The sequence below is a fragment of the Echiichthys vipera genome (assembly GCF_963691815.1).
Source record: "Echiichthys vipera genome assembly, chromosome: 7".
NCBI lineage: Eukaryota > Metazoa > Chordata > Actinopteri > Perciformes > Trachinidae > Echiichthys > Echiichthys vipera.
The window spans coordinates 6,857,616-6,884,513 of NC_139832.1; the positions used below are offsets into that span (position 1 = coordinate 6,857,616).

The 26,898-nt window shown below is 42.4% G+C and overlaps 2 protein-coding genes across 6 annotated transcripts in view; one reads left to right on the forward strand and one right to left on the reverse strand.

Moving 5' to 3' along the window:
• The window catches only part of LOC310948989 (unconventional myosin-IXAa-like), a 156,201-nt gene extending 138,644 nt beyond the window's left edge, over positions 1-17,557 (reverse strand). For all 4 annotated transcript variants that reach the window (XM_083916305.1, XM_083916306.1, XM_083916304.1 and 1 more), the window contains exon 1: positions 17,267-17,557. The gene's annotated coding sequence lies outside the window, so the exon portion shown is untranslated. The remainder of the gene's footprint in view (positions 1-17,266) is intronic.
• A 7,612-nt stretch (positions 17,558-25,169) lies between these two features.
• psma4 (proteasome 20S subunit alpha 4) overlaps positions 25,170-26,898 on the forward strand; it is an 87,260-nt gene continuing 85,531 nt past the window's right edge. Inside the window, exons 1-4 of one of the 2 annotated variants that reach the window (XM_083917397.1) lie at positions 25,170-25,210; positions 25,480-25,510; positions 25,616-25,658; positions 26,733-26,895. In XM_083917397.1, coding sequence (XP_083773523.1) covers positions 25,508-25,510; positions 25,616-25,658; positions 26,733-26,895 — 209 coding nt within the window. In that variant the 5' untranslated portion in view covers positions 25,170-25,210; positions 25,480-25,507. The other variant, XM_083917398.1, reaches the window with a different exon arrangement.

The window sequence follows — 26,898 nt, forward strand, 5'->3', positions numbered from 1 at the left end:
ACGCTCTCAACTGCAGACTGACGCTGACCCTCCAAACAACTCAAAGGATGTTTTTTTTTTTTAAACCTGTGCGTCGTCTGCAGGACCAAATGTCTGTTTTCTGTCAGCCAGGAAAAAAACAGAAGAGTGGCCAAAGAGAAGATGCAGAGAAGGGAAAAATGGTGTCAATTTCTGTGTTGTGTTCGCCAAATCCCGCTGGATGATGTCAGAGACGCTCAAATGCACTTTGAGTGCCGTAATAAGGTTTCATGGCCAACAGCTATTTCTGATTAACATTTAGATGCATCACATTCACAGTGACATTTTAAAGAGCAGAGCCTAGACATGGCTGAGGATCCGTCTGCAGTGTTAGCCACCAGTCTGCTTCCTGCTCAGAGGGCCTGAGGGAAGACGCGGGCTTTGTGTGTGTGTGTGTGTGTGTGTGTGTGTGTGTGTGTGTGTGTGTGTGTGTGTGTGTGTGTGTGTGTGTGTGGATATCAATGACGTGGATTAGGAACACTCCATTTAGTCCCAAGAATGCAGCCAATAGGCCAAACACATCTCCCACAAGGACGAGCCTCAGGGCACGATTAAAAGAAAAGGGTGGGACTGATGGTAGTCTCTCTTACACACACACACCACACCACACCACACCACACCACACACAAACACACACACTCAATCATCATCATGATCATCATTCAACAGCAGTGTATAACCATGTCTTCTCATACGCACAGATAGACACACACGCAGCTCTATACTGTGAATCTTCACGCACACGATCACGCAGAGATGAATAATACAAAAGACATGTGTGTGTGAATCTGCTCCAGCAACAGAAAACACGTTAACAGGCTCATCAATAAATCAAGTCTACGGATGGGATGGTGTAATGGAGAGGAAGTCTGCTCCACCACGAGGGCCCCCTCACTGAACTGACATGCTTTGAAAGAGGAAGTCTTCTGTAAGTAAAGGTGATCAACCGCAAGAAAAACATATTATGATGTGAATGTGTTACTGTTTTTTACAGCAATCATAACTTACTGTATCAAACACACGTACAGTGACAAAGAGAGGCAGAGCTCTACCTTTCCTTTAAAGCACCACAAACTCTGACCACCTTCGACACTCACACGCACACGCACACGCACACGCACACGCACACACAGACACACAACCACACACGCACAACTTGAAAAACTGTCACCAAACTTCACACCACCAACAGACGTTAGCTGCCTCTGGTCAAGTTTTTACGTCATGTCTTCCGCTTTGCACTTCATCTTTAAGAAAAGGAGAATTATTGGTTCCACTTTGTAACCACAGTGTTTCCGTTTTATATGTTATTGACCCCACTGCTTCAAAATGTTATGAAATGTCATGAAGTCCCAACTGCACCACTCCACTGAACTCGAACGAACGGCCGTCTGCTCTCTCTCCCCTCTTTGAGGACGAGCCTCCGGCACAGTGACAGATGTCAATCACTTGTGAAGTCCTCACAACCAAATAAACAACAGCAGGAGTGCAGCATTTTCTCCTCTGATGGAGTAACAAACGAACACGACGGCTGCATTCCCGTGGAAACTAAGCTCAAACAGGAATATGACAGCTACAGTAGCTTGGAAGATCGTGATAAGAGGGACGGAATTTGATGGATTTACTGTTTATCAGACCAAAAACTAGACAAGGATTAGCTAACAAGTGCATCTCACGGCCCCTCTGCCTCACTCCCCGCTACCAGGGGAGTATTTTGCCGAGAGGAGAGTATACAGTAGGGGAGCTCCACGACCTCGCAGTTAGCAGCTGTAGCAACTTGAATCAAGCAAGTGCAAACGTCAGCGCCAGGGGTCACGTAAGTGTGCTGATCTGGGGGGAGTCTGGGCAGTCCAGGATCAGTTAACCCCGTTTTCCCCCACGCTAATGAAAGAAATTCCCAGAGGAAACACTGAAACATCAAGATTATTTCCCCCTTTACTGCCAATTATCCATCCATCTTTTATGTCATTAATCCTGTTCAGGTTCAGAGTCTTTCCCAGCATGCACTTGGTGAACTGCAAGCTACAGACAACTACACACACATGCAACTCCCTTCTACCTCCCCTGTATTGATAATGCAATCAATGCTTTAAATCTTTAAGTCACAATTAAAGCTTGGGTAGGCGGTTTCGTTTTGGTGATGTCGGGAGAATAAATCCATGATTATCCTTCATCATATTGTGATTCAAGTGTTCAGAGAGTATACTAGTCGTGGCTCCGTTTTCAGGGTTTGGAAAATCTAAACGGGAGACTTCGGCCAATCACAGGTCACTTTCAGGGAGAGAGAGCGTTCCTATTGGCTCATGACGGAGAGGGGAGAATGAGAGCTGCAGGAAGAGGTTTCACTCTCCAGCATCTTCTGGCGTTGTTTTTTAAATTCTTACCTTCTGCAGCTTTACATTTTTATTTTAATGATCATTTTAGAGGATGTAGTTTGTGTTGCAGTTAAACTAAAGGTGTTATATTATTATTTTGTCCACCTCATTTATATATTTGAGGGTAGGCTAAATAATAACACCTCTCACACTGTTTTAACAAAAACTGGAGGACATAACCTTTCTGAGGGTGGGTTCATTGCAGGGCTGTCAGACTGCGTTACTTTTACCCAGTGTGTCTAATTAACGTGCAACTGATTTGTTACCACATATCATATGTTACATTTTTCTGTTAAAATTCCCTATTTCTTGTCTGTATCGTATTAATTTGTTGGTGGAACGACCCAGTTTTCTCCACATGGCTCATTCAAATTTCATCTCACACACACACACCCCGACACGTGTCCAACACATTGCTGAAATCACTGTGTCGAGCTGGCAACACACACACAGATCTTGAAAACAAAAGGCACATCTAATCACACACACACACTCACGGTCCACAAGGCGATCAAGACATGTAGCACAGATGCCGTCGCCCCTCCCCCCCTCCCTTCCATCTCTATCTCCATCCCTCCTTCCAGCCACCAAATCCACTTAGAGGCCAGTGTGTGCGAGTCGCTGATTGTTTTCTCTCCGGCAGCAGCTGCTCTGCCTCCCTCCTCCGTCTCAACCACCTAATCAACTGTCGGTCAGGCGGTGATGGACTGAAGAGGTGGGAGATTTAAATTTCCTTCAGTAATCAACACAGGGGGCTCTCCCGGTCTTATGCTCAAGGGTAATAATGAATACAGGATTTGATGTAAAGATCCAGTAGATTGAAATGTAAATAAATGCATTTATTCGTAGCAGGATAAAGAGACCTTCAACAACAAAGATGCCAGAAAAAAACAAAAGCAAAAAGTGAGCAGCGTGTTAGGGATGAAGCAGGAAACGGATCCTTGATGCTTAAGACGTCTCGGTTACGACCGCGTGTTTTCTCAGAAGACCAAAAGTGGGAAAACCTGCACATCAAATCTGCACACAGGAAGTTAAAAGTGTGGTATAGTAGTGATGCTTGAGAGTTTTTACAAAATGACGACACAATAAGATTTAAAAAAAAGATTGTCGAGTGTGAGAGCGTCACAGTGGGGATGTAAATCAGCTTTAAAAGGACACGGTGGAGGCTGAGACCTCATTGAAAGCCAATATACAGCATGCACTGAAGATGTTGTGTTTAATACAAACATACACAAACATTAACAGATGAGCAGTAAAGGAACACATCTATGTTTAGGCTAATAACCGGCTATTGGTTTGATAATCAACAGAAAAGAATTGCCAATTTATTGTTTGATTATTTAAAACATTAACTGAGATTCTCAGTTTTCATCTCTAAGGAGAGGATTTGCTTCTTTTTTCTGTTTTATAGCCTTATAACTTATATATTTGTTTTTTTAACTGTTTGAGGGACTTTTCGAGGACGTGAGCTGGGCTTTCTCTCTTGTGAAGGCAATTTTTTTTTGATTTTATAGATGAATTGATCATTCAAAAAACAACTGTTGGAGCCCTAAACATGCTTGATACTGTCACAGAGGTGTAGAATTATATTTACTGTCGTTTGTCACTTGCTTAAGGATTTCATTTTGAGTTTATCAGGCTAACATTCTGTTATTTCTTCTCATAAAAGCCTCATTATGAGGTTTTCATGCCATTTTTACTCTCTATATAAACAACTTATCTCTGAAGGGGCATAGGTTATTAGTTTGTGTGTGTGTGTGTGTGTGTGTGTGTGTGTGTGTGTGTGTGTGTGTGTGTGTGTGTGTGTGTGTGTGTGTGTGTGTGTGTGTGTGTGTGTGAAGCGTGTCATGACTCAAAGACCCTTCATTCACACCAGTGTAGCCACAGCGGGCCAGCTTTCACACCTCGCTCCGTCTAAATTAAACCCCACTGTGCTAACCTTGACCTAAGCTTACAGACACACACACAGAGACACACACACAGAGACACACACACACACACACACACACTTTCTCTCTTAGTGAGACTTTTCAGCCCCGTGACAACAGTCAACCACATTGCGGGCTACTCTGAAACAACAAGCCAATCATCCGCCTCGCTTCGTTCGTCACGACCAATCAGGAGGCTCATGTGCACGGCTCGTTTTACACGAGCAGCTTTCATCATCGCTCCAGATGAGACTGTGGAGCCGCTGCCTCAGAGGGAACACGGAGCTTTTCATCAACACAACAGCTGTAACGGATGAAAAATAAAAACTCCTCACTCATCGTTCAGATGTCGACGATACATCATGAACTTCTCCTCTGAGCAACAGTGTTTTCTTCCTAGTGTTCCATGTTGGGTTTGCTTACACATGTTGTATTTATTTATTTATTGCCAGGCTTTTGTTATATGTTGATAGATAAAAGTGCCCATTTCTTTCTTTAATAAGTGTTTTCATTATTAATTAATCTGACAATTATTTTCTCAGTTAATCTATGAAAAAGAAAATTGTGAAAACCCAACCTAAGACCATATTCAGATGTTTTGTTTTAATGTAATCAACAGTCCTAATTTTAATATATTTCATTTACTATCGGACTACCACAAAAAAGCAGAAAATGTCACATTTGAGAAGCTGAAATGTATCAAAATAGCTGCCGATCGACCGACTAATTGAGTAATAAACTAATCATTTCAGCTCTACTGTTTTGAATCATGGTAACTGGGGGAAAAAGTATCATCAAAATCTATCTTCTTATGATATTATAGTAGATTCATCTTTTTAATGCTGTTGACGGAGCCAGCCGTCATTTACAGATCAATAAAAGAGAAACGCTGAACTGAAGATGTCACACACCTGAGCAGACTCTGAAAACATGGCTGTGTTTGTTCGGTTTTACTGAAACACAACAATAATCGTTCTTACCTGAAGCTGCTACCGAGTCAATAAACAGAGGAAAACACGTCTGTGAGGCTCACCGGCAGTGACCCTTATTGTTACCAACTAGCTGCTGATTTAAGAGCGTGAGTGAGTGAGTGAGTCTGGCTCCTAGCAACTGCTGTCTGTCGGGGAAGGTTGAAGAGGTATGTAGCCAGTATGGAGCATGAATGAATGAATGAATGAATGAATGATCTGCAAAAGAGAAAAGGAGGAGGAAGGGCCAAGCTCTGAATCCCTGCAGAAAATGTGCGTGAGGGCCGAAAGTACATTAACATACTTATGATGACGATGAAAACAGGAAAAAGGAGCCAGAACAACACAAACGATGTTGAACATAGAGCTGCTTTAGGTCTTTATTGAGTGGAAACGATGTGTTCACGGACCAAAATCAGCTGACGAGGATCCTGACAGAGTACAAAGAGGGACTGTCGTTCAGCTGCTTTAGGGCTACAACTAATAATGTTTTATAAGGATATTCAATAGCTCAATAAACAGCCCGATAAATGTCTAAACTGATAAATCGATTATCAAACTGTTGGCAGTGGATTTACTGTTGATCGACTAATCCGCTGTTTCTGCTCTAAATTGCTTCATTAACATATAAAGATGTCAAAAACAGAGGAAGAGCCTAAAAAACATGGCTTTTGCTATGGCGACTGTTTATGGAGCTGCTGACTATATTATATATTTATATATTATTATTATTATTATTGTTGTTGTTGTTGTTGTTGTTGTAGTTCTTATTATTATTATTATTATTATACATGGTGGTGTGGTGGTTAGCAGTGTCGCCTCACAGCGAGCTGGGGCCCTTCTTTTGTGGACTTTGCATGTTCTCCCCGTGTCTGCGTGGGTTTTCTCCGGGTTCTCCGGTTTCCTCCCATAATCCAAAGACGTGCAGGTGTTACGTTAATTGGTGACTCTAAAATTGCCCGTATGTGTGAATGGTTGTCCGTCTGTTTGTCTCTATGTGCCCTGTGATAGACTGGCGTCCTGTCCAGAGTGTATCCCGCCTCACTGCCGATGTCAGCTGGGATCGGCTCCAGCCCCCGCGACCCCGACGGGGACAAGCGGTGGAAGATGAATGAACGAATGAATATCTTATAATCACTCAAGGCCAAACATAGAGTCTTCAGGATCACTTAATCCATCTCAAAGATATTCAATTTACAACAACATGAAACAGAATAAAGCAGCAAATCCTCATATTTATTAACATTTACTGATAACAAAAACTGCTGTAATTGTTACTGGTGTGGAGAGTGTTTATGGAGCCCAGTCACTGAGACATCATCAGCTAATGATGATCCTAAAGAATTATATGTTTGATCATGTTAAACAGCATATAAAACGTTCATGTGTCAACTTCTACACATTTAACTGAGGCGAGACAAGAGTGCGTTATTTACATTTTAGTCAAATTAGCTGCCACTCTCACCCAGGGAACTATAACCAAGTTCAGCAGTTCTCTTCAACACAAGAGAAGAAGAACCTGCAGCGTCTGGTCTTCACATTATGTGGCTTTGAGCCAGGGAACAACCGGCTCCTACCTGCTGTGTTCAGTACTGTGACGTCCCAGTTTAGAGTCGAGCACCAAAGTGGGACAGACTGCAGGACGGAGTAACTTTCAGACAACCTTGGCAGAATGACAAAGCTTTTAAGAAAGGACAGACAGGAAGAGAAAGATGGAGAGCCGTTCAAGAAAAGCTGAAGGATAAGGAGAGGAAGACGAACGGAAGACGAACGGAAAGTAGGAAATGAAGGAAGATGACTTCTGATTTGATACAAATACTAAAGTCATACTTTCTTGACCTCACTCTGGAGGTATATAAACATGTTTCTGTCTCTACAGCCATGCAGGAACTGAAATTAGGGCTGCGATTAAAGATCGTCACTTAATCGTGTGGTCTATAAAATTTCAAAGACTCTAAAAGATGTCCTTTAAAGCCTGATGTGATTTCTTCAAACGTCTCATTTTGCCAAACCAACATCCCAGAAGTCAAAGACATTCAGTTCATATCATATAAAAACAGAGAAAGGCAGCTGATCTTTACACATGGGAGAAAAAATATCAATTACCTGGTTTAAAACTGGCAAAATTAAGAGTTAGATCAGGAAATACCTGATGAGAGAATTTGGAAACGAGACCTGACGAAGCATTCGGCACTTTGACAGATTTCTATGCTCGATGTGACGGACACATATCAGTCAGAGCTCTAAAAGAATTGATGCACAGCTGCACCTCAGGAATGAATAGAAAGCAGAAGTGTTGAGAGGTCGGACTTCATTTGGTGCCACACCCAAGTCCTCTGGTTGCAGACTGCTTTGTTCTGGCTCTGGCCACTACTTTCTCTCTCTCTCTCTGTCTCTCTCTCTCTCTCTCTCTCTCTCTATGTCACACACAACAGCACATTGCGACAAAGCCGTGGCAGACAGTGGGTCACACGCTCGTCTTGCCTGCCTTGTCGTCTCGTGCATGTATTCAAAATTCTTCTTGCGTGTGTCCCCGCTGCCGGCGCTCTTCATCAGGGCGTCATTTGGCCACGACTCCCAGTCCACAGCCAGCCCATGGCGGCTGACGCACCAGACGCTGCACAGACGGCACAAATATGAAGACAAGCGCTTATTAAAGGCTGCAATTCGGCTTTCGGGGTATGCCTCACAAGCGCTGAATAACTCAGCCTCCCTGAGTCTGCAGGCACACTGTCAAAAATGTTTAAGGACTGAACCACAGACGTGAGTGTGATGTGACATTACCGGCTGCCTTCAAACCCCAAAATGACACGGTGCTAATTGCGGAGGGGCGAGAGTATTTCTTACTACTGATTTACCCTTGAAGGCTTTTTTTTTTTTTTTTTTTAGAGGCAGAGTCTGGCTGGCTGTAGGGGAGAGTGGCTGACTGAGCTAGATCTGTCAATCTGAGCAACAACTCCATCAATCTGCTGGCAACACAGTGACACACACAATGCAACATCAGCATCAGCAGCGGAGCTGAAACACACACTTTTAAGTGGACGTCAGAGGCACTAGCAGGCTTTCGGGTGCGTCTCTGTCTGCTTTCCATCTTGTTTTCCACACACAAATTACAGCGGATTGAAGCTTCACAGCATCTCCCATAGGTATAAAAAGGAATTTGAGATTTTTTCGGTACAATTTGTGCATCACATCCTCCGAGCCTCCTGCCATTGTTTTCTGCGAGTTCCTCAAATCAACATCCAGCTGCAACATTCGTGGTTTGAGTCAGCTCCACTCGTGTTCTAAACTGAATAAAAAAGCAGCTTCCTGAGTTCTCTGAGGTAAACAACATGATTAATGGGATATTTTATTTATTGCTGGGGGGGTGTCTTGCCTCTGAGTGAAAGGTCAGCTGTAATGACCCGGAGGCTTTTAGGGATTCAGAGCGCTGATCAAAGGCACTTCAGCAGGGCAGATGACTACTAGCCTAAATGCTTGCACTAGGGGTCATGTGGATCATGTGGATGGGCTCCCCGAGCACGAAACCACCCAGAAGACGACAACACGAGGGAGATAAAATAGAAAGACCTAAAAAAGGAAGCTATGGTCGGTGGAAACGTGGCAATAACACTAAAAAAAAAATGACACATCCAGAAATATATCATAAGATCAGGTGCATATTACTATTATGTGCATACATTGCTCCATTGCTGCGTTACTATGTCTGCTCGGCTGGCTGAGACTTCACTCTGCTCTGCCTGCGTCTAGCTTACAGTATAGCGATGCATTACTGTGACTATGCAATTCTCAGGCTAGCTGCTACTACTGCTATGTACGCTTCTACAGTTTGCGTGCTCTGATTGCAAAGCAGATTACCTTGCACAGCAGCTGAACTCTTGCAAAAACACAAGTTCAAATGTCAGATCGAAATCCATTTTGTCAGGCTCCAAGTGATGCTCTTCAGCCAGAAGTCCGCTAACCAATCAGCGTCCTGTGAGGAGCTACTGGCAGTTGAGGGGGGAATGAAACAAAACATCTAATTCGTTTTAAAATACTACAGATACACTATAAGCTTGTAGAGGCATACAAAAGCCAGAAGCACAGTGCAGACCTGCAGGCTGGTTGATTTAAGAGGAATTCCTCGACATGCATTAATGCCTACGCTCCTATTCTTAATCATCGCTGCTCCCTGTCAAATTCTCTTTGCCGTCTCTCTATCTGTGATCAGCCAAGCAGGACAGAGGGGAGCATGGCCTAGCTGCTAGCTGCTGGCTGCTCTTTGCCCCGGGGCGGTGCCAGGGGACTGATCCATGCCCTCGCCAGCTGCTGCCCGTTGCCAGAAACACCAATCAAGTTTTCCGACTCTCCGCGTCAAAATAACTTCGGCAACAAAACAGAGACATTTGCACGATGAGAAAGGGTTTTTTTTAACGCCGGAAGCAGCAAGCGCCATAGGACGAGGTTAAATTAATAATACAAAGAGATGTGAGAAGCGATAATGGATGCAGAAATTCACAGAGAGCCCGGCTTTGAACAGCTGAAAGAATAACAAACAGCAGCGCCCTGCTAAGAATCAAGCCATGTTGGAATCAAAAGGACGTCTGCTCACAATCCGTGCCAGTGACACATATTATACTGCAGCAGCTCCTTTGAAGGAGACTGTGGAAAAAGTGAAAGTGATTCTAATATTCTTGGACAGCCGCACAAGAGAGAGGTAGGATTTCTCGGCCGCTGTCTTTTTTTGTTTCGAACATAGTCTCTTCATAGTGTTATCCTCTAAAGGATACGTGAAAGAGGAGAACGTGTTCGTGAATTAACCTCGACTGTGGGCGCAGGAGCAAAAGTGTCTAACCGCGGTCAACATGACTCCACTTAAAGACTTAAACACTCGGAGCATCAACACTGTGACAAATCACTTTCAGTCTTCATGTCACATGACTGTCACAGAGGTCAGCGGGTCACCGGGCGGCCTCCACTAGCAGCGTAAGCAGCTGAAGTGTGTCAGCGCCGTTCCACTGAATGATCCAACGGACTGAGTCGAGTTCAGGAAGTATGCAGGATCCTTTTCAGATGTGAAGTCTACTGTTTTTTTGTTCACTGCAGCTGTGTGCAGGTGAATGCTACAGTAAAGGAATAAAGGACACTTAGAGAGGAACATACAGTATGTGACCAGATGGGGCTAAGGCATGTGAGCAACATCCATTAAAAACAACATAAAAAAGTGGGTTAATACTATATTTTTCATTTCTTGGGGGAATTTGTTCTTCCTTATTCACAGAGTTGAACTTATCAGACCTAAATAACATGTATAACATGTCATGCTACTGCCACTGACGCTTACTGTGAGGTGGGTGATATACATTTATTTTATTGTAAAAAAATCCCATTAAAAGACCAAAACCAACAATGCATTTGCACTTTCTGACTTTATTACCATGGCCCACTGGTTCCTTCTGACAGTTTTTTTCTGAAGTGTTTCAAAAGTTAAAAAAAAAGGAATGCATGCTATACATTCACTTACAATAGTGCATTCGTTGGGGACTATTTTCAGCAGTGGATTAATACACATTTGGTTCCATAAGTGAGTATTTACTGTAACAGAGTGGCGTGTGTGGGGCACATGGGAACAAGAAAAATATAGAATATCGCCAGATGTTCCTTCTAAATGGCAATATTTTTGTATGTAAAACAGTTTGGAGTCTGTCAGAGAGAAAGAGAAAATGCTAAAATGATAACTTTGCATAGATGTATGACAAACAAAGAACAAAGAACAAGAAGACGCGTCGATTACTCCACTGATAGGAGCCTCAATTGTCCAGAACATACATTATTGCAGCCCCATGACCGGCTGACTCTGAATGAACACTGTGAGACTTCTCTTCCGCCATGTCTGCCGAGGCCGTGATCACATGCTTCTCTATCAGGGTAAAACAATTACCTATTGAGGCCTGTGAGCATCTATTGGAGAAAATATACCTTACTCTCATGAGTCCAGTACTACCTGAGAATACCTGCCTCGATAGAAATCATCCCAACACTCCAGACTTCATGTGTTCCCAAACACTATTGGGAACTTGCCTTTACATGTTGTCCAGCAGCACAACGACACCATTACCCACATCCGACTGTTTGGTCTTTTAAATGTATACAATATTTCCAAGTAAACTAACACTTATTATGTCAAGGTTTCCAGGAAGTCACCTGTGCTTGCCCGGTCTTTAATAAACAGAGAGAGACAGTGCAGTGCTTGACATTTTTTTAGCAAACAGACATTCGTCGAGAAAAGGCAACGCCCTTTGGACAAACCGCGCACAGAACTGCCGCAGGCCTACACCTAGAACCGTTTACTTTATTAATGATAATGATTACATTAGCTGATGGTTATTTTTGGGCGGCAGTGGCTGCCTGTTGAAGCACAGCCATTTTTATGCATATTACTCCTAGTGTGCATTAAACACCACAGATTAATGATGATATAACCGTCTACAAAGGAACAAAGGCTTTACTTTGAAATGAAGTAAAGAATAAAACTGTGTGCTGCAGCTCCATCGTGTTAGAAAGGTCTGATGGGGATGAATCTGTTTTCATCCCAAAATGTGATTCATAGGAAAACACGACTCACGTCAAACTTTAACGTTGTGCAGATTTTCTCTGACAAACGCCAGCGACGACAATGGAAACCTGACTACTTCACTGTACGATCTTCTCAAGTCCTCTTGTCTGTGACAGGACAAAGACACATGCTATTTAAGATCTCACACACACACACACACACACACACACACACACACACACACACACACACACACACACACACACACACACACACACACACACACACACACACACACACACACACACACACACACACACACACACACACACACACACACACACACACACACACACACACACACACACACACACACACACACACACACACACACACACACACACACACACACACACACACACACACACACACACACACACACACACACACACACACACACACACACACACACACACACACACACACACACACACACACCATTGTGGCCGGCTCTATAAATACACCTGGTTAGAGATGCATATAGCCGTACTGACATGGAATGTGAGACATTGACCTCATCCTGGTATTGTCTTACACGAAGCCTTGAGCGCTGCGGCAGCAGGTTTGAGTGTGATCTGACTGCTCAAGCGAGGACACTGTGATGCCGTGGCAACAACAGCCAAACCATTTGTCTTAAAGCCATCAATTCAAGAGGTCAGACTAAAGAGAAAAGCGGGTCAGTGTGCTTGTGGATTGAAATGATTTTCAGCAGTTTACAGTAGAAAGACGCTTTAGCTCCTCCCTAAATCTGCTGATGAGCTTATCTTCATGATCTAATACAGACTTCATCTTCAGAGCTTGTAGATTATGATAAATCTGTTGGAAAAGTGATTGGATGTCAGTTAGTATGGGATGTTGTTTTACCATCAGAGGTCCATACCATACCATAGAGGTCACCTCCACCTCCCTGTGGCTCCAGTGTGGTTTATAAATGTAGTCATTCACTCCAAAAACATGTTGCCTCTGAACACAATTACATGTATCGCAACAAGGTAACTGTGAAACTATTTAGTACTGAATAAACATCATTTTAGGAGACAGGCTGGGCTCTTTCAACTATTTTCACACAGAACATGTCCGGATCAGCTTCTCAGTCAGACTTAAAGCAGAACCACAGGATTTAGTGATAGTAGACATGTAGTTTTGCATTGTCACACCTCCACAGCAGTGTGTGAGTGCTGGAGTGTGGTCTGGATGCACGTGTTATCATTCAGGGAAAATACACTCTGGGTTGTTTGTATTTCTTTAAACCAGTCACAATTATCTCGGCCGGTGCTGAGCCCCTGATGCAGCAACGGCGCCCTAGAAAACAGAGAGACGGCGGAGGAGAGGGCCTGATATCCAGCGACAGATATCAGCCTTATACCTGCACTGTGCATCCGGTGAGCCAGTCGAGTAGACACATTGATTTCGGCATTTATTCAAAAGCTAAACTACGATTAGATCCACGTGCTGATCATCAACTGTCAAGTAAGTTATCTTTTAGGTACCTATATATTTCATTTGGCGACCAAGAGCGTGGAAATTTGACCTTAACAATCAGAAAGTGACAACAACTTCAAACATCAGCGTTCTCCTTGAAAAGTGAGTGAAACTAAGAAATCCATGAGCTACACAACCATAATATTATAGTACAAAACACCTCTTTTCAAGCCTGCTCCTACCTTTCCATCATTACAAGGCCACAGCATATCATTTTTGTCTTGATCCACATCAAATAAACCAAACTGCAGGTGTGAAAACACCAAAGAGGAGAAGCCTCGCCCACCCTGTGATCTGCTCAGTCACATCAATGCACAGAAGTAAATCAACTTAGGTGAACCGGGGTGGATTTTTCTGACAGCAAAGGGTTCAAACCCGAGCTTGGATCGAGACCTGTTCTTAAAAACTAAGTGAATTTACACTGGAGAGCAAAATTAGAGAACAAATTATAAATACTTGATTTATTCTGACATACTGTTATTAATAACCAAGGCACTTCAACAAAAGACCTTTATTTGGTGGAAAAAAAACACAGTGAGTGACTTCAGCACATCTGCGCCCACAGGACATCACTAGTTTCTCTCTTTGGTTTGATCTGGGTCCATTCTTCTTCAGTCTCTTCCACAGTTCGGTAACTGAAGTGGGTTTCTTAGACATTACTTTGTTGTCAAGGATTTCCCAGAGATTCTCTATGGGGTTTAGATCTGGACTCTGTGACGTCCTCCTACAAATTTAACTGACTTCTTTAGATACTTTGGGTTCAGACATTCCCAGTCTAACATCAAAATTCAGACCCAAATAAATTGAAATTTAGTAATTTCATGTCATGGTTCGGGGGATGCTTTCTGCAGCAGGAGTTGGGCTTCTTTTACAGCTACATGGCAGGTGAATGCAAATGTTTGATGTGAACCTCCCTCGCCAACATGCAATACATTCACTGCAATTGTCTCCCAATCAGCCTGCAATTTTCCTGCAAGACAATGTCCCCTGTCACACTGTAAAACAGGTTAAGCAGTTCCTTGAAGCCAAGAATATTGAAACAAGGAAACAGACAGCCCAGAGTCAAAATCTAAACCCCATAGAGAATCTCTGGAAAATCCTGGGTAACAAAGTAATGGCTAAGAAACCCACTACAGTTACTGAACTGTGGAAGAAGAATGGAGCAAGATCAAACCAGAGCAGTGTGAGAAACTGGTGATGTCCTGTGGGTGCAGATGTGCTGAAGTAATTTAAAGCAAAGGCCTCTAACCTTCCTATTCATTTTTTAATAATTTAGCCCGAAGAAAACATTGTTTAAATCTTCTCTTCTGACACAATGGTTACTGTTCTCTAATTTTGCTCACTGTTTTATATCCACAAAATAAAGGTTTTGGTTGAAGTGCCTTAGTTATTTAAAAAAAAACATGCTAGTACAGCAGAGGTATAGCCACAGAGGATATTCAATCAAATTCTGAACAGTAAAAAAAACTGTATTTTAGAATAAATCAAGTATTAATGATTGTTCTCTAATTTTGATCTCCAGTGTATGTTCACAAATCTTTTCCACACCATATTAAGCCTTTAAACATCAGTTCTCTCATTAAATCTCAGCAGAGAGGATAAAAGGTACTACATGTCTGTATGCATGTATGGAAAACCGGGCCCCATGCTGTTCAGATGGACAGCCCATGATGCTGAAGGAGCAGCAACAAGAGGAGAGACTGTTAAAGCTTAAGCCAAGACGTATCTGTAGTGTCTTCAAACAGCTCTAGAAAAAGAGGCTTTCACTCCATATGAATTATTAAAATGAATGGTATTCCTGCTCAAACACCTTTATCCTTGCATGTGATTGTTGCTGTGATGTTTACATCAAATGTGACTGAGTAGAAATTGTCACTGTGGATGCTCTCCATCCACCCTGACGTCTTCATCCGTCATACATTTGAAAAATGAAGCATTTCTGAGCTGCTTTCGAGCCGCTCCCCTCCGTCAGCGAGTATGTTGGCTGGGCAGCTGGAGCTGTCGGAGCAATGTTTTCAGTGCTGCTCCCAGGAGCTTTGCCACTTACGTAATAAGCTGAATGAAATGTTAATGTCGGCAAAGTTGACACGACGGCGATAAGGGAATTCTCATCCTGACTGAGCGAGCAGCAAGGGAGTCAGACTGCACGTCACCTGCAGGAGGTGAGAAGCACTCGTCTCTCCTGGCATTTCAAGAAGTAGCGTACCTGTAATGATTTTATCTCATCTCCTGTGGCATTTCATGAACACTGCCAGAGGTCGACAAAGACTCGTCACATGCATGCGGCTCAACAGGAGGAGGAGGAGGTGAAGGGGGGTGGGTCACCTCCTGAAGCTTTTGGGCTCGTGGACAGAGACCTCAGGGGCACTTCTGGTCTGGTCTGGTCTGGTCGAGGCCATACGGGCCTGTTTTAACACGTCAACTGACTCGAGACAACCTACTTTCAGCTCCAATTGAAGTCTGGGTAAGAACCCACTTTGTATCCGCCCTCAGTGTCAACACTAGAATATATTCAAACTGCTTGTTTTGTCATATTCACATGAAAGAAAGGCTACCAAAGAGAAAGAATCCACCATTTTCTCCATACAATTCAACATGAACACACTTTACTTTATATGCTCTGTATAATTAACACTCAAATTATCTCTATTTGCAGAGTTTATCTTAATGTTGACAAGAGCTGCTGCAGCTACCAACTACTGTCATTGTCTAGAATAAAGCGATTCAATGTTTGGTCGTAAAACAGTAGAAATGCCCAGGTTTGCATCTTCAAGTTGCTTGTTTTGCCTGACAAACAGTCCAATATCAAAATATATATAGTTTAATATCATTCAAGGCTTTAAAAAATACAGCAATCTCACATTTGAGGAGCTGAACCGATTGGATGTTTGGCATTTTACTAAAAAATGACCCGAGTTTTCTCGATTGTTTTCTAGTTTTCTGTCCATTGACCATCTTGACTAATCAGGGTGCATTAGTTTGTTGTTGTGATCAACAGGAGATCACACAGTAGCAACACAAAGCCTCAGCCGTGCCCCATGAGGCAGCTGCAGCAGTGTGATGTAAGCAGCCTTCACACACATGACGAAAATGTCTCTGTGGTCTGTCACAGCTCTCAGGACATGTAGTCATAATGACACAAAAACAAACAACAACAAAAAAGCTGTGCAGCCTTTTTACACGATATCCAGAGCTCCAACCTTCCTCTGCGACAATGAACCCAAGCAGTTCATTCACTCTGGATCAACAGCATCACCATCATCATCAGTGGTGGTAGGTGGGTAGGTTACAGAGGAGAAAGTGGGTATACTCATCTGTATATTGGCTGACTGATAGCTGGGTATATACTGCCAGCAAAAAGAGGTGGGTATGCTTTACTCCATATGCCCTCCACTAAACCACTGATCACCATCCATTTAATACCAGTGCGTCACGTTTACCTCTGCTGCTGCCGCACTGTCAGTCTCCAACACACACATATTGGCAGCACAGATGTGGCGCCCAGCACACACTAGGCAACATTTATAACGGCACAATTACGCATTATGTAAGAAAAACAGTGTGACATGTATCAGAGGAGGCGGCAGCAGCAGCAGCGGCGGTGGTGGCGATGGAGGGGTGAGGTGAAGAGCCCTGGGTGCGTACACGGGGCTCTGCTGGAGGGGGATTTTGCCCCATGTCGATGCATTTCTCTCATAATCATAAACACATCACGGTGGCGCGGTGTTGCATTTGAATGGGGGAGCAGGAGGCTGCAGCTGATGTTAAAGTGACACACAGCGGGCTTTGGACACTGCGCACTCCTCCGCCTCATTCAGAGCTCCGTGGGTTTACTGACAGCAAAATGTACATCAAATGAAATGTAAATAAAGAGAGAGGGGGACAGGGGGGCTTACGTACCTCCTCCGCTGCGCCTTCAGTCCCGCTGCTCCGTAAATCTACCCCGCCACCAACCCTCTTTTCCTGACGAGGAAGAGCAGGCAACCCGTGCGCCTCCTGTCCAAGAAACTCCGGCTGCTTTTTACCGCAGGGAAACGCTGTCGTGCCCGACGCTCCGCACCACGTATCCCGCCGCACAACCCTCCAAACCTGCCGCAGATATGATCCAGTCTTCTCTCGTGTCTCTTCCCTCTCGTGTCGTAGTCCTGAGAGCTTCTGCTGTGAGTCCTCCCGTCACGTCGTCCTCCTCTCTCATCTCCTCTCTCTCTCTCTCTCTCTCTCTCTCTCTCTCGTTTTTTCTTCCACAATCGCCTGCCTGTCGTACCGCGCGTGCGCTCGCAGTGCGCGTCCACGTGAGGGCCGGAGGGTGGGAGCTCGCCGTATCACAGTGTGTGTTATGGATGGGTGGGTGGGATCTGCGGGAGAAGCCTCCTGTGTGAAATAACAGTAATTGTTTTCCAGTGGATTGCCAATTCAATTAGGGTTTTTATTTTTTATTAATAAAACAATAATAAGGTGGGCACGTTGGGTTCAGTGTCACACCAGCACATGACTGACATGACTGCGTGGGGTGTGGCCAACAATGTGGACACCCCCTACCCAACAAACACACACGCACACACACACACACTCACTCACTCTAAGCTGGATGGATCTTATTTTAAATGATCTGAAGCGTGTCTCTGTGAGGTTTATAGTAAAACATCATGTTGAGATATGTGTATAAATGTTTCCCTCTAAAATTCATCTACATACACAGAAATACTATAAACACTGGTTTCTATAAGGAAAATAACTGTAGTCCAATCAAAAATGGGGCTCAAACGGCTCCAAAAACTTAAAAATGTTTCCGTTTATACCTTATATTTCACTGCATGTATCTGTTTATGTATCTATTGATAGAAAATACAGTATGTTTTATTGTTTTCTGTCTAACTTCTAATGTGGGAACCATGTAATGTTTATTTAGTGAGATAATATTCTTTTATGATATGTACGATGCACAAAGATTTGTCTGTTCACATTCTCACACGAAGACTTCCTTACATTAAACCTGAAGACCTGAAGTTTTAATCTTAGAGGTGTCCTTTTATTTTAGCCGCAAAGTGTAGTGTAGCAGTGTAGTTGTCGGTTGGCCAAGACTTAAAATCAAATTGACGTAATCAAACAACTATTGGATGAATGTCCATGAAATGTTGTACACTCGTTCTTGCTCCCCAGAGGATGAACCCTTTCTATTTTGATGACCCTCAGACCTTTCCTTTGGGTGCCACTGTGAGGTTGACGTTGATGTGAAAAAGTGAAAAATCCAAACAACTATTGGATGTTATTTTGGCACCAATATTCATGGTCCCACAAGGAGCAGTTCTAATGATTTTCACGATCCTCTCACTTTTCCTCTATAGCCCCACCAACAGGTCGAATTTGATCAGTTATCCATTTGAAACGTTTAACATCTGCTTCCTGGACTTGCACAGAACTTGACGGACATTCATGGTTCCCAGAGGATGAATATGAATGACTTTACATTACAGTAGTAAACATTATTGGTTCAACCAACCCAACTATTGGATGGATGCTATGACATTTACTGCACACATTCAGGCTCCCCTCTTGATGAACCATAGCCTGATAAGTTTGGTGATCCGTTAACTTTTCATCTCGCACTACCAGGCACGTCCAGCTGGGAGGGGGGCCTCGGGGAAGACCCAGGACCAGGTGGAGAGATTAGATCTCCACACTGGCCTGGGAACGCCTCAGGATCCCCCAGTTAGAGCTGGTTAATGTGGCCCGGGAAAGGGAAGTTTGGGGTCCCCTGCTAAAGCGACCCCGGATAAGCGGTTGAAGATGAGATGAGATGAGACTACCATCTAAATTTCTAATTTGTCTAATTCTTTGCTTTTTGACCAAATTGCTGCAAAATTCAGCCTCATCTGTACTTTGTGTTTAGTGCTAATTAGCAAATGTTAAAATGCTAACACCCTGAACTAAGATGGTAAACATGGTAACCATCTGGAGCTGTATCAGACTTCCAATTAGCTAAAAACACTCCTTTATACCATCCCCAGGAGAAAAAGGTAGTTGGTTTATCTTTTATTCTGTGTATTCATATATTTCATGGTTTATTTAATTTCATATTGTTATGGTTTTAGCCCTCCATGTGCCCTGTGCTTTATCTTATGTGTGTGTGTCCGGCTGCTGCAAAACCAACAAATAATTGAATTGAACATTAAACGTACTAAACATCAGCATGGCTTTAGACTCTCATTGACTTGTAGTGAAGTTACAGGTCTGATAAACTGTCCACGTTGTTAAATATGAATTAGTTATTATAGGAATGAAATGAATGAGTGATTCTGATATTTGGAGACAAATGTGCACAAACTGACTCGTGGTTTTAGGATATAACGTCTGTATACTACTAGATTCAAACCATGCATTTAAAATGTGTAGGTGCAGCGGTTTAGGCTACAATACGTTTTTTTTTTGGTGTTGAAATGATGGAGTATTTCTGTGACTTCATTATGAGAACTTCTTTCCTCTTTAAGATGCGTTGACATGAAGCTCCGTGAGTCAATACGGCCCCTTGCACAACCCACCTTGTCAAAATGGATTTGTCAGTTGAAAGGTCAGTGTCGTTTCATTTTCGTTATCACCGTGGGGGTGTTCAGTGAAATCCAACTCTTTCTGAGGTGCATAGAAATAACACACATTGAGAATCTTTGGGGAATCTAATTAGAGAAGATTTAGCAGCAGATCTCAGATGAACCGCTCCAGGGCTGCTTACTCTTGACAGACAATACCTCTGCTAGCGGGGGATTGACAATCTTTTCCTCCATGTGTGTGGGAGGGAAGAAAACAGATCGCACACACTCCTGTGGCGGGTTTGAAAACATCCCACCTGTTTTTCATGGGATCGGTTTCCAGCATGGTGACATATTTACCAGCCAGACATTTTGAAAAGGAAATCCTCCCTTCGGCCCTGAAAGTTGGAACCCAACTCCGCGTTGAGAGGCCCTCGGCTAGCACTTTCAGGCCGGCGTCGGCGTCCAAAATGACAGGAGCTTCTCATAAAATAACAGAGACAGTAGCTGAGGGCAATGGGTGGGCTGCTGGAGACAATAGACTGGAGAGGTTAGATCGGTCGGGAGCATAGCCAGGAGGCCGACAGGACTCTTCTGTCAACCAGAAAACTGAGACAGGATGGGGGAAAAAATCCTCGAAAATAGAGACAACAAAGGGGCCTCTTGGTATTTTAGGGAGTGTGACATTTGTAATAAGAGGGCATCTGCAAAAAAAAGTTAATTTCATTTGAAGATAGCCCACTGCCAAGTTCAAAGAGTACTTTGACAGTTTGGGAAATACAGTTAATTGTTAAGATTGATTTTACTCTCTTGTAACCTATAAGGCAAATATGAAGCTGTTGCTAGCAGCCAGTTAGCATATTTAGCTTACAGAAAGACTGCAAACAGCTAGCTTTACTTCATCCAAAGGTAACAAAATCTGCCTACCAGCGCCTCTAAAGGGCCCCAATTAAAACATATCTTATTAAAAAAAAACATGTCTCATTTTTACACACGTTTCCAGTCTCGTTTCCAGCAGTAGCTTCATATTTACTGGCCAGAAATGAGTGAAATAGGTATCGTTTTTTCATATATATTCTTTCTTTTTACCCTCATTGTCGGCTATGAAAACCCAAAATAAGCAATGTTAAACAAATGAAAAAGACTTTAATAAATTAATAATTTTATGAATAATTAAAGGCATATACTGTATAACTGTTGAATTCAAATGTATCAGCAATCTTTGGATTTTTACAATACAACCCTTTCCATGTGGAGGAGTGTGAGACTTTCATGACACACGTTTGGTTGCGGTCTGATTAGAAAGTCAAGTGGGTACAGGTGGTGGGAGCGTACCTATATTCCCCGCTTTGTGTGTGACCGGGGAACATAGGACCCCTTGTTTAAAAAAGGTCCGATGTTCCCTGCTTTTCCCAAATAAGATCCTATGTTTTGTTTGTGTCTGGGGAACAGAGGACCTTTTTTTAAAAAAAGAGGTCCTCTGTTCCCCACTTGTCACAGAAAGGATCCAATGTTCCCCAGTCTGTTATTTTTTCCACAATTGGTGCTGAATTCCCCGGCAAATATGCTTATGTAGACACTAACAGTACCCCTTAACCCTGCCCCTCACCCTGACCCTGACCGTAACCTCTTGCCCTAACAAAATGCTGAATTAAATCAGTGAAGGCTGAGGCTTATGTGACACATAGGATCCTTTTGGGGGAAAAGGGCCGATGTTCCCCGACCAGGAATGCCATACATTGTGCTAATAGACAGAAAATTAAAGTTCCCATGATGATATAAATGTTATAAAGCACCTGCATCCAGAAATGGAAACATTCTTCAGGATTGAGAAACCCGGAGAATCTGAAGCTCCACCTGAGATGACACACTGTCTCACCTGTCTCTGTTCCCAGTAGTGACTCCTTGGACATGCCACTATTTCGAAAACTCAGAGCTAATTTTGTGTCACAGTTTCCAAAATACACTGGGTAGACACTGTGACTCATGAAACCACAAGCAAAAATAGAACCAACGTGATAAAAGGTAGATTCACTATGAATTTTCCTGGTAACGTGAAAAATAACACACACGGACAAACTCTGACTTTTCCTGATTCAAAACACCAAGTAAATAAAGAAGTCCATCTTGTAGGCTGCTTCACATGAGGTTTTAGTTTAATCTTGCTTACCTGAATCTTGCCGGCCATCGTCTTTATCAAGGACCACAAAACATTCATTTGTAGGTGAAGATGATGGTATTAAGATAGAAACATGGTGTCTGTAAACTACGTAACATTAGCTAGCTAACATTGTTGTTGAAGCGGTTTTTTTTTTCTGTTGCACTCGTCATTTTACTTTGTATGCATTGGTAGCTAAATATGCCAGTGTGTGTAAATGTTTAGTTAAATGTGGATCTTCCTCATAGTAAGTGATACTTCACCTGGGTGCTGGGCACCTTTTGCCACTGCCATGAGTTTTATAGCGGCCAATAAAAAAAGATCCCTTTGAAACCAGCCTCCAGCACTGGCAGCTAAATAATAATTACCTAGACCCCTTTGGTGATATACCAAACAACTAGAAGGCAGAGGAGATGAATAGTTCACATTCATCACTCAGCCATAAGCCTGTATGTCAAAACAAGGTGGGAGCTTACTCCTGAGAAGTCAGAATATATGTTTTGGGTGGAGCTCAAATATTAAAAATGACGGCCTGCACTGAGAACAATGTCAGAGGCTTTTGAAAGATAAATATGGTGCAGGAGCTATAAACTGTCTTCAGACAGATCCAGCAGATCCTCCACAACGGGCCAACAAAAGAAATCTAAACACAGTAGAGCCTGCTCCTTGTCTCTGAATAAACAGTGCCGTGTTACGGGCTGTTTATTGAGGTGTTGCAGCTGCAAATCTCCACTTCCCTGAGCCAATCTTCAGAGAACAATGTGAGGATGTGATTATTTTGGATAATCTCAAGGTAAGTTGCCAGGCTGTGGCAACACTCGACTGTGTAACTGAGGAAAACCACGAAGAAGAGACAAAGAGGTTTGTTCCGCAATATTCAGCACTGTTTGTCCTTTTTGACCGATCAATCTTTGGCTGTGATTTCTCTAAATATAAAGTGAAATGTTAAAGTTTCTTTTGTGTGGAAAATATTCAGAACGGAGCATGTATTTGGAAAAACTGAGCAGACCGGCGGCAGAGAATACGGTTTACGTGTCATTTTCATAAGAATCATGTGCGCTTGGTTTCCTGTTGAATAAAAACGCTGTTGGAAAACAACATCTCAGTGTCAGTAGCAACTCATTAATAATCCTAACCAAAAATTCCTATCCTTTCGTTAATCATACCCTCAAGAGGAATCATGGTGATCTTTCTCTGATAAATCCTTCATATTTGTGACGGCAGCATATTTGAATTGGAACGACTGAAGAGAGCAGCAGGAGAACATCCAAGAGCAGAGACTGACTGAAAAATGACCACACACACGCACACGCACACACACACACACACACGCACACGCACACGCACACGCACACACACACACACACACACACACAGCCCAGAGGTCAGAGGTCAGTGTCAGCTACAGAGAAGTACCAAATAGCTGCTTCACAGCGCTGACCATAAATCAACTCTGTTCATCAGCTTTGAGGTCTTTTACGGTGAAGATGAAGGTTGACTGGTCAGTTTTGTAAAGTCCAGACAGGGAGCAAGTGCAACAGAAGTGAAAGTAAATCAACCTCGTCTTCACCGCACATCCAAGGCAAGAGGGCCCCCTGGTGCTCATAATGATTAGGTACATAAATACACAGCCTGCTCTTTAACCACAATGTCCGTTGCACTCGATTTGCATTTGATTTATTTTATGTTTGTAGCTTTACTTTGATTTGATTTATGTTTTTATGCTTATTGTCACTCTGTTCCTTCCCCATCTTTGTATTGAAACTGTTGCACAATAATTTCCCTGTGGATAAATAAAGCTTCTTGAATCTTGTATCTTGAATCCTCTCTGACAAAGGTACTGAGTTTTTGCTCAACCTAAACATGAGGGTAGATTTCAAAACTGAAACTTATATTTTAATTGAATTTGTGTTATCTTTGAGTTCACGCTTTTATTTTGCATCACCATGTCTTTCTTTAATACCCATCCATGTTATGCTACATCTTGGATCACAAAGACATAACCAAACCTTTTTATATTTCAGTTAGTGCGTGTCATTTGGATTACATGAACGGTGCTCAATTATAATTATCTTGTGAAGTCGGTTTAAATGTGAGGTAACTTTACAATGTTTCATTTCTCGTTAAAACAGGTTTTGCTTACTGTGGCTAATAATTCCTGTTCATGCTGGCCTTGAAAAGATCAGTATGACCTGTATTTTGTAGTGACGTTAAAATTGTAAAAGACATGAGGAGACGGCTTTAAATATCAGTGGACATTAAAACAGTGGGTTATGTGTTATGCAGGATTTTAAATGTATTTTTATTTAGCTTAATTGAGTATGCAGAACTTTTACGATAATTGCAAATTCTTAGAATTCTCATTATTCTTCATATTGTGGTTTAAGCACTAGTTATTAGTGTGTAAGAACTAGCATGTAGAGGAACTTAAAGGTATTATACATTCATTTCTGAGTACATTTATGTATCTATGTATCCATTATCATCAGATGTACACTTGATGCCATGGATGCAGCAATATCTAAAGAACATAGCTCTGTTGATGATTCTCTGCTCCATTGTATGAGGGCTAAATTACATATCCATAAAGTCAAAATGTCCAAGGCAACCCCTTCGTTCCCATTATTTTCAATTGAATTAAAATATATGTTTTGAGTCTGTCATATGTTGAATCCAAATATATATATATATATATTTATTTATTTTAATTTCCTTTTTAATATTTCTTTATTTTATTAAACCTATTTATTTATTTATTTAATTTATTTATTTACTTAATTATTTTATCATTTCTATATTTTATTTTATTATTCATCTACAATATATTATTTATTTTTTTAAATGTTTTGATAATATTTTTCTTTGAATGTCTTTAAATTGTTCATACTATTTGATGCTAAACAACGTTTAAACAAAATTAAAATAAATATATAAATAATATTATCTTGAATATGATGAACGCCTTTTTGACTGTAAAATAAATACAAAGGTAAATAGTAAATAAATAAATAAATAAATAAATAAATAAATAAATAAATAAATAAATAAATGAATAAATAAATAAATAAATAAGGTAAAGAGGCGCTCCTATATGACGTCGCCAAAAAACGCCTCCCTGTCATGTCGTCATCAAAACGCGCGGCCTAGAAAGCTTCCTAAGCGGTAAGCATATTTATTTTCACGAAATAACACAGTGGTAAATAACACTAAAGTCTCTTGTTTCTTGTGTGAAAGTTTAACTAAAGGACTGAGTTTTTAGTTTTGTGGCTGTTGGACACGACAGCGACTCTTCGTTCAGCCTCTTTCGGTTTCACAGCCGCAGATGACCAAGCAGTTACTGTGTCAGCGTGAATCAAGCTAGCTAGCTCCAGTAAACTTCAGTTTGTCACCATTAAATACAAGCAGAGGTTTTTCTATTTGTTTTACCACAGCGGAGGAGTTTGACTTCAGTCTGCTAAAATGGTGAGTTGACTCGGTTGTTTGCAAGTGGGGGGCGGGACACACACGCTGTTGTCTGTGTTTTGAAGTTAAGAAATTAGCTTTCATGCATCTTGTGTTTTCTTCCAGTCCCGTCGATATGATTCAAGAACAACCATCTTCTCGCCGGAGGGTAAGAGCGAATAGTGTAACTGATAAGGCTGCGAGTTAACTATAAAGACGCCCAAAGCTATTTCAGTCAAAAGCAACTTGGACTTGGTTATTTGTCTAGGACAGGGCTGCCCAATCCTGCTCCTGGAGAGCCTCTGTCCTGCATGTTTTAGGTTTCTCCCTGCTCTGACACACTTGAGTCTAACGATTTGAAACCTGTGACGAGCTTCAGCTGCTTGATAACGAGCAAATCCTTAGATTCAGGTGTGTTGAAGCAGAGAGAAACCTAAAACATGCAGGACAGTGGCCCTCCAGGAGCAGGATTGAGCAGCCCTGGTCTAGGAAGACGTTTCACCTCTCAACCAAGAGGCTTCATTAGTTCATGTACTCACCAGGCTGGGACTGATCCAACTAACTGGTTTGGAGATCCAGGTATTTAACCTCTCACAAGGCCGATGATGTCACTGGAACCCTCTGTGCTCCAAGTGTCAACGATTGTCGTTGGTGGAAAGTAGGTTTCGACTTTGTTAGTGCTGTATCAAATCTTAACAGCAGTCGTTGGAGTCACAGGAGGCCATGTGTGAACAGTTGTTCTTTGAGGTTAGATTTTTGAATCTCCTGGGAAGGGCTGAAAGGGCGGCATTGTAAATTGGAGATAAGTGGTGTCTCAGACCTCTTCCTCTGTTTAGCGATGGTTTCTCTACTTTTGCATAGATGGCTTCTTTTACTCCTCTTTCAAACCATCTGTCCTCTCTGTCCAGGATGTGGACACTGTTGTCATCAAAGGAGTGGGCTTTCTTCCTGAGATGTAAGTGAACAGCAGAGTCCAGGCCTGAAACGTCTTCCTAGACAAATAACCAAGTCCAGTTGCTTTTGACTGAAATTGCTTTGGGGATAACGATGACCTCGGCAAATGAGAACATCCACAGGCTGAGCTGAAAAGAGTTTTTTCCAGTTGGTTTTAGAAAAAAACTTCTACCATACTTAACTTTTACTCGTTTAAGCCCAGAGCAAGCACCTTCCTGTTTTTATTTTTTGTCTCTAAATGCTCTGTTCTCGCGTCCATCGTCTTGACAGCACTGTGTGTCGTTTGCAGGGCGTCTGTATCAGGTTGAGTACGCCATGGAAGCCATCGGCCACGCCGGCACCTGCCTGGGGATTTTAGCCAGTGACGGAGTGCTGCTGGCTGCTGAGAGGAGGAACATTCACAAGCTGCTGGATGAAGTGTTTTTCTCAGAGAAAATCTACAAGCTGAATGAGTG